Consider the following 13,467-nt stretch of genomic DNA (forward strand, 5'->3'; position numbering starts at 1 on the left):
GAACAATTCCATCTTCTCAGCGTGGTAAGATTCGTCACCTGAAGCTATAAACACTCCTCTTGTGATGTTGTCAACAGTCTTCCAGCACAAGTACAAAAGGATGATTTTTTTTTTGTCCCTTCAAATGTGTTAACATCAACTGCAATCTCCGCAATTGTAGTTGGCCCATTTCAACCAGAAAAGACGAAACTAGAAACGACTTCACTACATCAGAAAACAATCTTAAAGCCATGCTGGTGTCGCACCCTCACGTTATAGTTGAAGATGAAGCTGATGCATAAGGCACACAGCCGTAATCAAGAACAGATCCAATTATACAAATGAAAAAGATCAACAACGATTGTCATTTAGCACCACAAAGTGCCACATAGATAACAGATTATTTAATGTTCCTTTATATTCAACAATCATTTTCTGATACGGTGCTTCCAAGTCTGCTTATTGACAATCCACATGCCTCGAAATCTTACCACTATCACTTTCCCGAGTTTGTCGATTTTATTTCAAATCAACGGCAGGTCTATTAAACCCATTTATAAAACACATAACTTGTTCTTTGTTCATTGAAATCTTAAATTCTCATATATTTGCCTATCGTTAAACATTTTTAATTGTTAATTGTATTGAATATACTGTACAATTTACATTTCTACCTCGAATCCGCTAAGATCTATCATCTGCATACAGTGGCATGCAAACGTTTGGGCACCTCGGTCAAAATTTCTGTTACTGTGAATAGTTAGGTGACGAGAACGTGAACTGATCTCCAATAGTCATAAAGTTAAAGATGAAACATTCTTTTCAACAGTTTAAGCAAGATCAGTGTATTATTTTTGTTTTGTACAATTTTAGAGTGAAAAATGGAAAGGAGCACCATGCAAAATGTTGGGCAACCCAAGAGATTTGAGCTCTCAGATAACTTTTACCAAGGTCTCAGACCTTAATACGCTTGTTGAGGCTGTGGCTTGTTCACAGTCATCGTTAGGAAAGGCAGGTGATGCAAATTTCAAAGCTTTATAAATACCCTTACTCCTCAAACCCTGCCCCAACAATCAGTAGCCATGGGCTCCTCTAAGCAGCTGCCTAGCACTCTGGAAATTAAATAAAAAAATGCCCACAAAGCAGGAGAAGGTTATAAGAAGATAGCCAAGTGTTTTCAGGTAGCTGTTACCTCAGTTCGTAAGGTGATTAAGAAATGGCAGTAAACATGAACGGTGGAGGTCAAGTTGAGGTCTGGAAGACCAAGAAAACTTTCCGAAAGAACTGCTCATAGGATTGCTAGAAAGGCAAATCAAAACTCCCGTTTGACAGCAAAAGAGCTTCAGTGTTATGGTCCGGTCCGGAGTCCGCATTCCGGGTCATGTAGCCGTCCCTCCTTTCGCCCTTGAGCGCATTTAGTCGCACTTGTGGATCATCGTGGCTTGTTGGGGCTCAAGGAGGCGCACCTGATGCCAATCGGCTGGCGATTTATATAGGGGGCTCTGGGACTGGGTGGAGTTTGGCGGGGGGTCGCCCTGCCTCTCCTGTTCCTCCGGTTGCCCTGGCTTGGAGTTTCCCTCGTTAAAGACGAGTTCTTCGAGTAAGTCCGGCAGTCACCCTGGACCGAGTTCCCTTCCTATCCCTTGCCTCCTTCGGGCAAGCCTGGCCGGACTGCCGTTGCCCGGCGGGGGACTCTGCCCCTTCCATCTCTAGCTGCCGACGGGTTGTGCCCCGCAACCTACCCAGGTGTCCCGTGACCAGCTCAGCCCCCTGTGTTCCTGCCTGGGAGGTCTGGGCCCTGCCGAGGAGTTATGCGACCCGTCCAGTGAACTCCTAGACCCTGCCTGAACTCTCAGACTCTCCCGGAACTCCAGAATCACCTTAAACGTCACGTCCCTCACGCACACCACTGTCACCACATCTTGTCTATCGTTTAGTTGCTCCCGTCCTGCCCCTAGTACTTCAGTGTCTGCGTCCTGCACTTGGGTCCAGCCTCCTGTCCCCTTATGACATTCAGGATGATTTAGCAGACTCTGGAGTGATGGTGCACTGTTCTACTGTGCAGCGACACCTGCACAAATATGACCTTCATGGAAGAGTCATCGGAAGAAAACCTTTCCTACATCCTCACCACAAAATTCAGCGTCAGAAGTTTGCAAAGGAACATCTAAACAATCCTGATGCATTTTGGAAACAAGTCCTGTGGACTGATGAAGTTCAAATAGAACTTTATGGCCGCAATGTGCAAAAGTACGTTTCGAGAAAAAAGGGTGCAGAATTTTATGAAAAGAACACCTCTCCAACTGTTAAGCACGAGGATGGATCGATCATGCTTTGGGCTTGTGTTGCAGCCAATGGCACGGGGAACATTTCACTGGTAGAGGGAAGAATGAATTCGATTAAATACCAGTATATTCTGTAGGCAAACATCACACTGTCTGTAAGAAAGCTGAAGACGAAAAGAGGATGGCTACCACAACAGGATAATGATCCCAAACACACCTCAAAATCCACAATGGACTACCTCGAGGTGCAAACTGAAGGTTTTGCCATGGCCCTCACAGTCCCCTAACCTAAACATCATCGAAAGTCTGTAGGCAGACTCAGAAGAGCAGTGCATGCAAGACGGCCCAAGAATATCACAGAACTGGAAGCCTTTTGCAAGGAAGAATGGGCAAAAATCCCCCAAACAAGAATTGAAAGACTCTTAGCTGGGTAAAAAAGCATTTACAAGCTGTGATACTTGCCAAAGGAGATGTTACTAAGTACTGACCACGCCGGTTTCCCAAACCTTTGCTACAGGCCCTTCTCATTTTTGTTAGTTTTGAAAATGTAAAAGATGGAAATAAAAATGAATCTTGATTAAAATATTAAAGAAATTTGTCATCTCTAACTTTATGCCTTTTGGAAATCAGGTTATCTTTTACTCGCTTAGCTATTCACAGTAACAGAAAAGTTGACCAGGAGTGACCAATCTTTCGCATGTCACTGTATATCTCAACAGATCCCTGTGAATGATCTAACTTAATGCTTTTCAAGAGCTCCAGCACATCCTGTTTCTGAATGTCTATACGCTCAAGCGTTTCAGTCTGCTTTAAGTCACCACCACAATTGCCAAGGCCTTTTACTCTGGTGAATACTGAAGCAAAGTATTCATTAAGTACCTCTGCTACATCCTCCGACTCCAGTCACATGTTTCCACTCTCACTCCTGATTGGTCCTATTCTCTCACGGTCCACCCTCTTGTTCTTCACATACTTGTGGAATGTCTTCGGGTTTTTCTTAATCCAGCTCACCAAGGCCTTCTCATGGCCCCTTCTGTTTCTCCCAAATCCATTCTTAAGCCCCTTCCTCGCAACTTCGTATATCCTTCAACTCTTAACAGTACCAAGTTTCTTGAACCTTTCGTAAGCTTTTCTTTTCTTCTTAACGCGATTTTCTACATCCTTTGTGCATCCTACAATCCTTTCACTGCCTCAACGGAACATACTTATTCAGAACTCCATCCAAATGTTTCCTGAACATTTGCCACATTTCTGCCGTACATTTACCTGAAGACATCTGACCCCCCCCCCCCACTTTATGCTCCCAAGCTCATGCCTAATAGTATCATATCCACCCCCCCACACACATTAATTAAATATTTTCGCAAGTAGTGTGTTCCTATCCCTTTCCGATGTTGTGGTGAAGGAGACAGTGTTGTGGTCCCTATCTACAAAATGTTCTCCCACCGAGAGATCTGACGCCAGACCAGGTTCATTTCCTAATGCCAGATCACGTACAGCCTCTCCTCTAGTTGGCCTATCTCTATATTGTGTCTGGAAACCTTCCTGAACACACCTGACAAACTCCACCCCATCTAAACCACTTACACTAAGGCGATGACAGTCAATATTAGGAACGTTGAAATCACCCATCACAACAAGCTTCTTCCTATTCCTTCGTTCCAGAATCTACCTCCCTACCTGCTCCTCGATATCCCTTTACATTTGGGGAGGGGGGTGAAGGTTCAAGTAGAGTTATTGCCCCTCTTCTGTTTCTGACTTCCACACAGACTGACGCAGTGGACCATCCCTCCATGACTTCCCCTTTATTGCAGACGTGACAATATCCCTAATCAGCAATGCCACGCCTCCACCTCTTTTGCCTCCCTCTCGCTTCCTTATGAACCATTGGAATGAGGTAACAATCATGTCAACATCGGCCTGGATATCAGCATTAATCTCTTGATAAGTCTTTTATTTTTGTTATCTCCTCCGGACAATGCATGAGTAGCAAATGTATGCTTGTATGTCTAGATAACCTTCGCGTCACATTTCTCAGCCTTACACACATGCGCTGTATCCTGACGGGACAATCATTCAGTGATTGAGACATAATAAAGGCCAGTGGTTTATAGCCTGTCCCCACTTAAAACCCGTGGCCAGAGATACACTGATGGAACTTATAGTGTGTATATGCTCCCAGCCTTCAAAAACTCTAAAAGTCTTCTTCCATTTCGGCAGCAATCATGTGCATCTTCCTGTTGGTTGCAGCACTTTGCAATGATGCTTCATTCCACAACGATTGCAGGACTTTCCATAAACGTCTTTGGAATGTGCCTACCTTCACATTTGGTGCATTGGCTGTTCAAACGGTTCCGTTTATTATCAGAGAACGTATACAGTCTACAACCCGATAGACTTGTCTTCGCAGACAAACAGAACCCTAATAGAACGAAGGAGAGAAAAGCGTTAGAACCCCAAAGCTTCCTCCCTCCCCTCCCCCGCGCAAGCAGCAGTGGGCATCAACGCATCAGCCTCCTCCCCCGCCCCCCCCCCCCCCCCGCGCCACCCCACCGCCCCTTTCGGCAAAAAGCGTCAGCGCCCACCACCAGCAAGCAACAGGAAAGCACCAAAGAGAGACCGTACCAACACAGACAAAATGTCACAGGAACTCAGCAGGTCAGGCGGCATCTATGGAAAAGAGTACATCTGCAGTCAACAAAAAAATATTGTTTACCCGACGGCTGACATGTCAATGGCTCGCTCTCTCACGAACAAGGCGCAGAGAGATATCAATCATTTTCACAGCGAAAGGGGAGACCGACAGTCGTTGTTACGATATCGCAGTCTGCCGAGATAATTTCCCGTACACCCGTCGGAGCGATGTCCCGATGTTCCATATCCAGCGACGCCTCGATCGGCAACACCCGCCTGAAATCGGTCATGCACAGGTCCGCACTCCGGAGGTGCCATCTTCCGAGCCACGCCTGGAGAATGTCAGAAATCGGTTGGCCGACGAGGTCTGGAACCGGATACAACGGGAACTCATCCGCCGTGTCATCGACCTCGATATAACCCGAGCCACCCTGAGAAGGGAAAAGAGGTATTAACGAGAGGAATTAAGTTGTTTTCCAGATGATCTCGAAGAGGCAGCCACTTGGCGCCATCTTAATGACGCCATTTTTTCTGCTTTGCTGCTGCTTTGGGAAACGCCGTGTGTTCTGCCCACCCGTTTTCATCGCATAACTGGTGTGTCGACCTTGTTCAGTGGACGGTATCAGCCCCGGGGTACTGAAGCCCGCTGTCTGGTACTTTACAGCACATTTACAGTCTGAGTCTGAGTCAGGAAATATACCGGTGCTGTGGAGGACTTACTGCTTGGTCCCTGTACCCAAGAAGGCGATCACGTTGCGACCTGATGACTGCAGGCCAATTGCTCCAACGTCTCATGGGATGAAGGTGCTGGAGAGGCTGGTGCTGACCGACCTTGGACCGCATTTGAGATCTTCTTTGGCCCCTCAGCAGCTTGTGGGAGTAGATGATGCCATTGTCTACCTGTTGCAGAGAGCTCACTCTTACCTGGGTGATGCTGGTGGCAGAGTGAGCACCACAGTTTTTAATTTCTCTAGTGCATTCAATACAATTCAGCCACTTCTTTGAGCGAGAATCTGCAAAGAACGGGAGCAGAACATTCTACTATCTTACGGATAACTGACTACCCGACATATTGACCCCAGTTTGTAAAGCCTGGTAGTTCCCTGCCTGAGGTGTTGGTGCTTTGCAATGGAGCCCCACAAGGAACTGTCCTGTCCCCGTTTCTGTTCACACTGGACACCTCAGACTTTCGGTGCAACTCTGAGTCTTGTCTCTTGCAGAAGTTCTCTGATGACTGCAATAGTTGGGTGAATCTGAGATGGGCACGTTCGTGGGAGGAATCACCTGCTCCTGAGAGTGGCCAAAACCAGGGAGATGGTGCTTGATTTTGGAGGAAGAGGACGGTGACGAGTCCTGTATACATTCTGGGAGAAGAAGTGGCGGAGGTGGAGGAGTACAACTACCTGGGTGTTCACCCCAACAACAGACTTGGCTGGAAAACCGAGACCAAGGCCGTTTACAAGAAGGGGATGAGCAGACTCTTTTTTCTAAGGAAGCCGTGATCCTTGAATGTGTGCAGCAGGATGATGGAAATCTTTTGCCAGTCTGTTGTGGAGTCTGCGGTCTTCTTTGTGGTTGGGGAGGCAGCATCGGTGCTGGTGAGGGAAAAAGACAAAATAAGCTGATAAAAAGTCTAGATCCATCCTTCGCTGCAGCCCGGAGTTAGTGCCGGAGCATACTGTTCTCCATTATGGACAATCGGGCGCATCCTCTGCATGACCAGCTGAATCAGCAATCGCCAGCGGTGTCTTTTCGAGCAGACACCGCTGGCGCAACGATCGTTGCACAATTAGCTTAACAGCAGCTCATCTTTGTGCGACATTGAGAACACACATCATAGTACAATAGCCTGCTTTAGTTCTTTCCTTTATATCCTATAGTATTATTGCAAATTGGTACATTATTATAGTTCTATGTTTTATTTTTCATAAAGTCTGCACATTTCTAAGCGAGTCTTTAAATGTTGCTGCCGTAACGAATTTCCCACTCGGGGTCAAATGCGCATGCGTCGAGGTCTGAGGTGATCCCGCATTTCGTGCATTTGCTCAGTAGACAAAAGGTTCAGAAGGATCGGCCGCAGGTAGGAGGGGGTTCCGGGCGTTGATCTTCGGTCACACTGGTCCTACACCCCGGGGCAGCCCCGATGCTTTCCTTCTTTCTGAGCCCCTCAATCTGTACCCGGGCCCCAGGGACCTTTTGGCTGATGAGCGCTGGGGCTGCAGCCAGCTCTGCGGCGCATGCGCATCGCTGGTGGGTAGATAGGTTTCTGGTTCGTCAGGCATTCTGGGTAAAGAGGTAGCCATGGGTGAAAAATCCAGACTTGTCCCTTTAGAGGCGCAGGGATTGGTGGGAGCGGATGTACCTCCCAAACACTGCCAAGTTCCAGCTATGTAAATCCGAAGGTTAGGAACTCGGAACAAAAATATAGTTCCCAGTTAATCTAAGATGAAGAGTTTAACTTCCAGTCCGTGAAAAAGCCATTTAGTGCTGTATAGAAAAAAAACCTTCCCTCACCTTTAGTATTCTCTGAGCAAATAAGGATATAAAACACCTTTGTCCTCGATGACAAGTAACTTGTGGCTTTCACATCACAAAAGTGCCACACTCGAATAACTACTGCCCTCCCCTTCATATTTTTTGGCATTGTCTTCGATGGCTTCATTACTGACAATCAGATCGGGAGAGGGGATCCGAGGAACAAGAAAATCTCCAGGATCAGACATGTAGTAACAAGTGCTCTTTGTAGTGCTGTGGAACATGGCCAGAACTTGAAATAATACCAAAGGACAGAGACAGATTGAGCCAAGTCACAGTTTGATTGAAGGCAGAAATAGCCCATTCTCATACTGACAGGAATACAGTCAGAGAATTTGCTGGTCAGTTAGAATGCTTGATCCTTGTCCAGTTAGAAGATGAGGAGTTCACAGATATACATGGAAATCTACAGTACATTACTAACCCTTTGTCAGGGTCCGGTCCGGTCCGGAATCCGCGTTCCGGGTCTCGATCCGGTCCGAGTAATCCGGACTCCGGGTCTTGCAGCTGTCCCTCCCGGCCCCTTTGAGCCTGTTGATCATTCTGGATCAACGAGGCACACCTGTGGCCAATTCGGCCGCCGGTGTTTATAAGGGGCCGTGGGACGGAGACCGGGCGGGTGGTCGTTTTGTTTTGCATCCTGTTAGCTCCGAAGCTGGTTTAACCAGATCTATACCTGGTTCGTCTACTCCTTGTCTGCTCCGAAGTCGGTTTAACCTACTCTATAGCTGGTTCGTTTGCTCTGAATCCTGCTCCGTATCCTGTCTTTTGCCTGTTCTGCAACCGGCTCTCCATTCCGCTCTGCAACCCACTCTGTACCTGTTTTACCGGTTTGTCATGCTTTTCCTGCTTTTCTCGGGTGCGCTGGCCCCGCCGTCCCGTCTTATTCGTCTTGCCCGCGCTTTCGGTTGCCTTTACCAATGTACCCGGTGGATCACTGTAGTTCTGCGGCTCACCCTGGACCCAGCTTCCTACCCGTTGCCTCTGTCGGGCGGCTCCGGCCGGGCAGCCGCTGCCCGGCGGGGGTTCTGCCCCTTCCTACCCGTTGCCTCCGTCGGGCGGGTCCGGCCGGACTGCCGCTGCCCGGCGGAGGTTCTGCCCCTCCCGTTGCCTCCGTCGGGCGGGTCCTGCGGTACTCCAGGCCAGGAGAACAGCTTCTGGGATCTACTGACGTAATCGCACACATCTACGAAAGATGACTGAGGAACCATCTGAAAGCTAATCACACATGATCAGGCAAAACCAGGTCAAACAACTGAGATCAATGACTACAGTGCGCCTACCGCATCAAATGCTCACAGCCAAACACTAGCAGAGGCTAATGACAATGACCACAGTGCGACTACCGCATCAAATGCACACAGACAAACACTAGCAGAGGTTAATGACAATGACCACAGTGTGCCTACCGCATCAAATGCACACAGACAAACAGTAGCATAGGCGAATGACACAACACAAACACTAATATAAACATTGAAACATGCAAATAACAAACAACAGGACTCGGATAAAGCTAGAAAAACTCGTTCTGGCCGCACAATGAAAAGGCCATAATATCGAGAAGACTTTGTCCCATATTGCATAATGCCATTAAAAATTTAACAATAAGTCTGTGACACTATTTGGCATTTTAATGTCATGTTTATACTCACGTCCTATTTGAGGTTGTGTTGTTTGTAGTTTGAAGTCACATTTTAGTATGTTTTATATTATGCATAAATGCTCAAACAATCGGAAATTATAAGTTGTATGTATTTGTGACAGGCATAAGAGACATAAGGAATGATAGTGGAAAGTTACTTCCATGATAATGCACTGAAAGCAGACTTCAGAGAAATTGAATTTAATTTTTAATACTATTGTTCTTTTTCTCTGTTTTGATAAAAGGGGGAATGTTACGATATACTTGTACATGCACTCGTGAGCAGACGATTAAAGTTGGTGCGCAGGCACCGCTGTTTTTATCTGAAATATCTGTCTCGAAACACCCTGTTCTCGGGAAACTCTCCCGTCCCGGGCTATTTGCACACTAGATTGTCCCATATTCTAAATGAACACTTCAATCCGTTTTATTTTGTTTCAGTTTTCGTTTGAAGCAGGAAAACGGTCTGCCCGTCAGGGAAGCGAAGCCCTGCCTCCCGTGTGATAGGCTGGGATACTCAGCACTGAACTAACGGGGAATATACAAGAGTATGGAATTTGTCACATGGATGTCAGTGTGTCGGAGAGGTTATTGGGTCATTTTGAAGTTTGTTTGCTGAGTGTAGAGCTGGTGCTTTTTACTCATCCCCTTCTCTCTGTGTGATTGGAGGGGTCTCCGGATTCTTTGGCAAATCAGTCACTTACTGAGTTCAAGGACTGGCCAAAGAAGGGATCCTAATAACGTCTAACTGAGTGTTGTTTGAACGGATATTTATAATCAGGATTTGTTTCCCATTTACTGATACGTGAAGCAGGAAACCATTTGTAGCCCTTCGAATCTCTCGGGCCGATTCTCCCTTAAGTCGGATTCCAGTTGTTGTGTCTCTCCTGTTGTCGGAACGTCGCGACATTTACTGGTCGGAATAGGAACTGCAATAGAATGTGGAATGATCCTTCAGAAAGCAGCACAGACACTGATAACACTGGACAACAAAGATTTTGGTTCCTGAATACGTTTAGGTTTATCTTATGAATTTTAGGCTACTGATCATGACATTCAGCATGAAATTTCCCTAACACGCACCATTTTTAAATAAACTTATGTATATTATTTCAATTCATAATTCAAGTCAATTAAAATGTTGCCTAAAATGTAAGCTGGAAAGTTTCCTCTCTTGTCCAGGCATGCTTGGTGATGCTCAGGCGACACGGCTGCTGCATGGCAGGACAGGTTTTAGTAATGATAACTGGGTTCAGGACTGTAAGGATGGAATTTGCTATCACCAGGCACGAAACTTTCTATAAAGGATTTTGATTTTTGAGACAGATGCTTCCCAAAGTAACTGATGCCAAGATTAAGGAAAGCATTTTCGTTGGTCCACAAATGAAACAGGTCATCAATGACAGGCAATTTGAAGAATTTCTAGTGGGACCGGAGAAAATCACATGGAAGGCATTCAAGGAAGTTGTTGAAATTTTTTTCGGCCTCTACAGAGCAACAAACTACATGCAGCTGGTTGAAAGCATGCTTCAAGGATACAAAACCATGAAATGCAACATGTCACCAAAGCCTCAGACACTGAGTACAAATGAAAATCATTAACAAAATATTTGTAACGTGGTTGAACTATTGAAAAGCATCAACAGCATTATGCAATTAAACACATTATATTCTATAAAAGTTAATGTGTTGTTTCTCCAAATTCCTACATGAAACAAGAAGTCTGAAATTATATTTTTGTTCATCTTCAAGGAGTCTATCACAAACAAAGAAAAATTCTGAGGAAGCAAAGCTTTTGAAAACAATTGTTGTCCAGTGTAATCGAATTACAGAATCTTGTAAGACAAGAGACCATTCAGTAACTGAATCTCATTAACATCATGGGGCGATGATGGTACAGTCGTGAGGATAGCCGCTTCCCAAGCAGTTGATCCGAGCTCCTGGACATCACAGTTTGTACACGTTTAGACAAGAAAAAAACCCTCTTACAGAACACTGAACATGGCGGCAAGTAGTCGACTCAGTCTAATTCATGGGCAATTTGCTGTAAATGTAAGAGTTTTTATTAGTTATCATTCACACTATTTAAGAAGATTGATCCATCGTGTACGATGATCGTGGTCCGTCATGTAGGTTGAAACCAACAAAATGATCGAGGACCCCAAACTAAATGAAAAATACATTAGACTCCGGTAGTCTGTTAGTTCCAAGGGGACTCCGCTCGAAGGAATACATACTTTCTGGTCATATCGAACAGACAGATTTCTTACCAAACACACAACGCACTCCGGATAGTCTCTCGTTCCCCTCTTCCATCCGGCAGAAGGTGCAAAAGACTGAGACCACGTATCACAGGCTCACGGATAGTTTCCGTCCCGCTGTTGTGTCTATTGAATGGTTTCCTGGTACGATGTGATGGACACTTGACCTCACAATCTACGTTGGTATGAAGCTGCACCTTGTTATTTACCTGCGCCGTGCTTTCCCTGTCACTGTTACACTTTATTCTTCATTTTGTTTTCTGCTTCACCTTGTTCTGTCCCAATACACTGCGTAATAATTTCATCTCCATGAACAGTGAGAAAGAGAAGCGTTTCACTGTATTTCGGTGTATGTGACTGAAACATGTAGAACAGATTCAATTCCCACTGAGCCCGTTGCGGCAGCAGTAGGGAGCGCCGGCCTCCGGACAGCGCAGGTTTGCCCAGCTGACAATGAAACGCTACAGAGACAAACACTGAGATTTCAGAGGGAGAGCAGTGAGAGAGGGTTTCTCTGAACTCTCGTCAAAGGGAAGCTTCTTCAGGGTGGCATCCATGGCAGAGACTTCACAGTGCAGTAGTCGAATCACAAACGAGGAAATATGCAGATGCTGGGAATCCCGGCAACACACACAAACTGCTGTAGGAATTCAGCAGGCTAGGCTGCATCAAGATCCTTACGAAGGGTTTCGACCTTATACTTCATTCCAGAGATGCACCTGTACACTTTCCTCTTGTATGAGACTAAGAAAGCTACCTGATCACCAGCGTCCCTGGGTGGGCTCGAATCACCAATATTTCGGTTAACAGCCGAACGAGCTCACTGATTGCACCAAGAGACAAGAATTTAGAGAGGTACGAATAAATCATCAATATCAATTTAAATGCGATTTCCTTTTATAGATTAATAAAGTGACATATTTGTGTTTCAAAACACGAGGATGAATAAGCGCTGCCGACGACAGATAATATAGCAGAGGATGAAATTCGGAAGGCAAATGTAATGGTGGGCTATATAAGGAGATGTTCTCCCTAAGCTATGAAATGCACTTTTGAGGCCATACCTTCAGTATTGTGTACAATTTTGATTTCTGTATGTTGTGAGGGATGTGAAGGCACTGGAGAGAGTTCACAGAAAGTCGACTGGACTCATTGCAGGACTTCAGTGTATGCACTACGCAGAAAGATTGAGAGGATTGAATCTTTTTAGCCTGAGTTGACGTAGGACGAGTGGAGATAAAACAAAAGTGTTTAGAATCATTAAGGGTGTAGGTAAGTTGGATGTCAACAACTACTTCAAAATTAATCCATCAACAAGGAATTGGGGCCAGAGCTGAAGACTGGTTAAAGGGAAATTTCAGGCTAAAATCAGGAAGCAATTCTGTACACAGTGATTTGGCAGATACAGAATGAACCCCACATCCTCACACTGTGTCATTGACCGACCGGAAAAGCATGAAACCTACACTGTCACACTGTATCGTAGACTGACCGGTGGAGAATCAAACCGACATTCACTCAAGACGTCAGAATCTGATCAGCAGAGAGTCAATCCCGAACTCTCAATCTGCACCGGAGACTAGAAGATACAGGAGAAACATCACAATCCTGCAATCTGCCCATCGGTTTCTGGCTGTGTTTCTGCCCGCATGTCGATCTATCTGTCAGTGTTCTCTCTCTCTCTCCCTCTCTCCCTCCCAGACATGCTGCATCTATTCACCTGCCTGTTTCCAGTACTGTTTATAAAAAAATTATATTTAATCGGTCTGTCCATTCCTTTGCAGATTGAAATACCTCTGCCCAATTTCTTTTGATTTTTGAGATGCCCATTAACGATTGTTACATCAGCAACATGATACACAAGACGCTGGAGGAACTCAGCAGGGTTCCTTGTGTTGCCTTGGGATTTCCAGCACCTGCAGATTTTCTGGTGTTTGTACATTAGCAACCTGCTCGTTTGACCGATTCCATCCTGACCTCGGTCTCTCCACTGTGTATTTGTTCGAATCTGTGTTTGCGCGCTTGAGTGTGTGTGCGTGTGTGTGTGTGTGTGTGTCTGTGTCTGTGTCTGTGTCTGTGTCTGTGTGTGTGTGTGTGTGTGTGTGTGTGTGTGTGTGTCTGTGTGTGT

General features: G+C 45.7%; 1 protein-coding gene across 1 annotated transcript in view; it reads left to right on the plus strand.

Annotated features, from left to right (window-relative positions):
* The window catches only part of LOC140732633 (uncharacterized), a 124,551-nt gene that overhangs the window by 63,964 nt on the left and 47,120 nt on the right, over positions 1 to 13,467 (plus strand). Inside the window, exons 8-10 of the mRNA XM_073055329.1 lie at positions 5,052 to 5,346; positions 5,672 to 5,843; positions 6,951 to 7,148. Coding sequence (XP_072911430.1) covers positions 5,052 to 5,346; positions 5,672 to 5,843; positions 6,951 to 7,148 — 665 coding nt within the window. The remainder of the gene's footprint in view (positions 1 to 5,051; positions 5,347 to 5,671; positions 5,844 to 6,950; positions 7,149 to 13,467) is intronic.

The sequence above is a fragment of the Hemitrygon akajei genome, chromosome 9 (genome assembly GCF_048418815.1).
Source record: "Hemitrygon akajei chromosome 9, sHemAka1.3, whole genome shotgun sequence".
Classification (NCBI taxonomy): Eukaryota; Metazoa; Chordata; class Chondrichthyes; order Myliobatiformes; family Dasyatidae; genus Hemitrygon; species Hemitrygon akajei.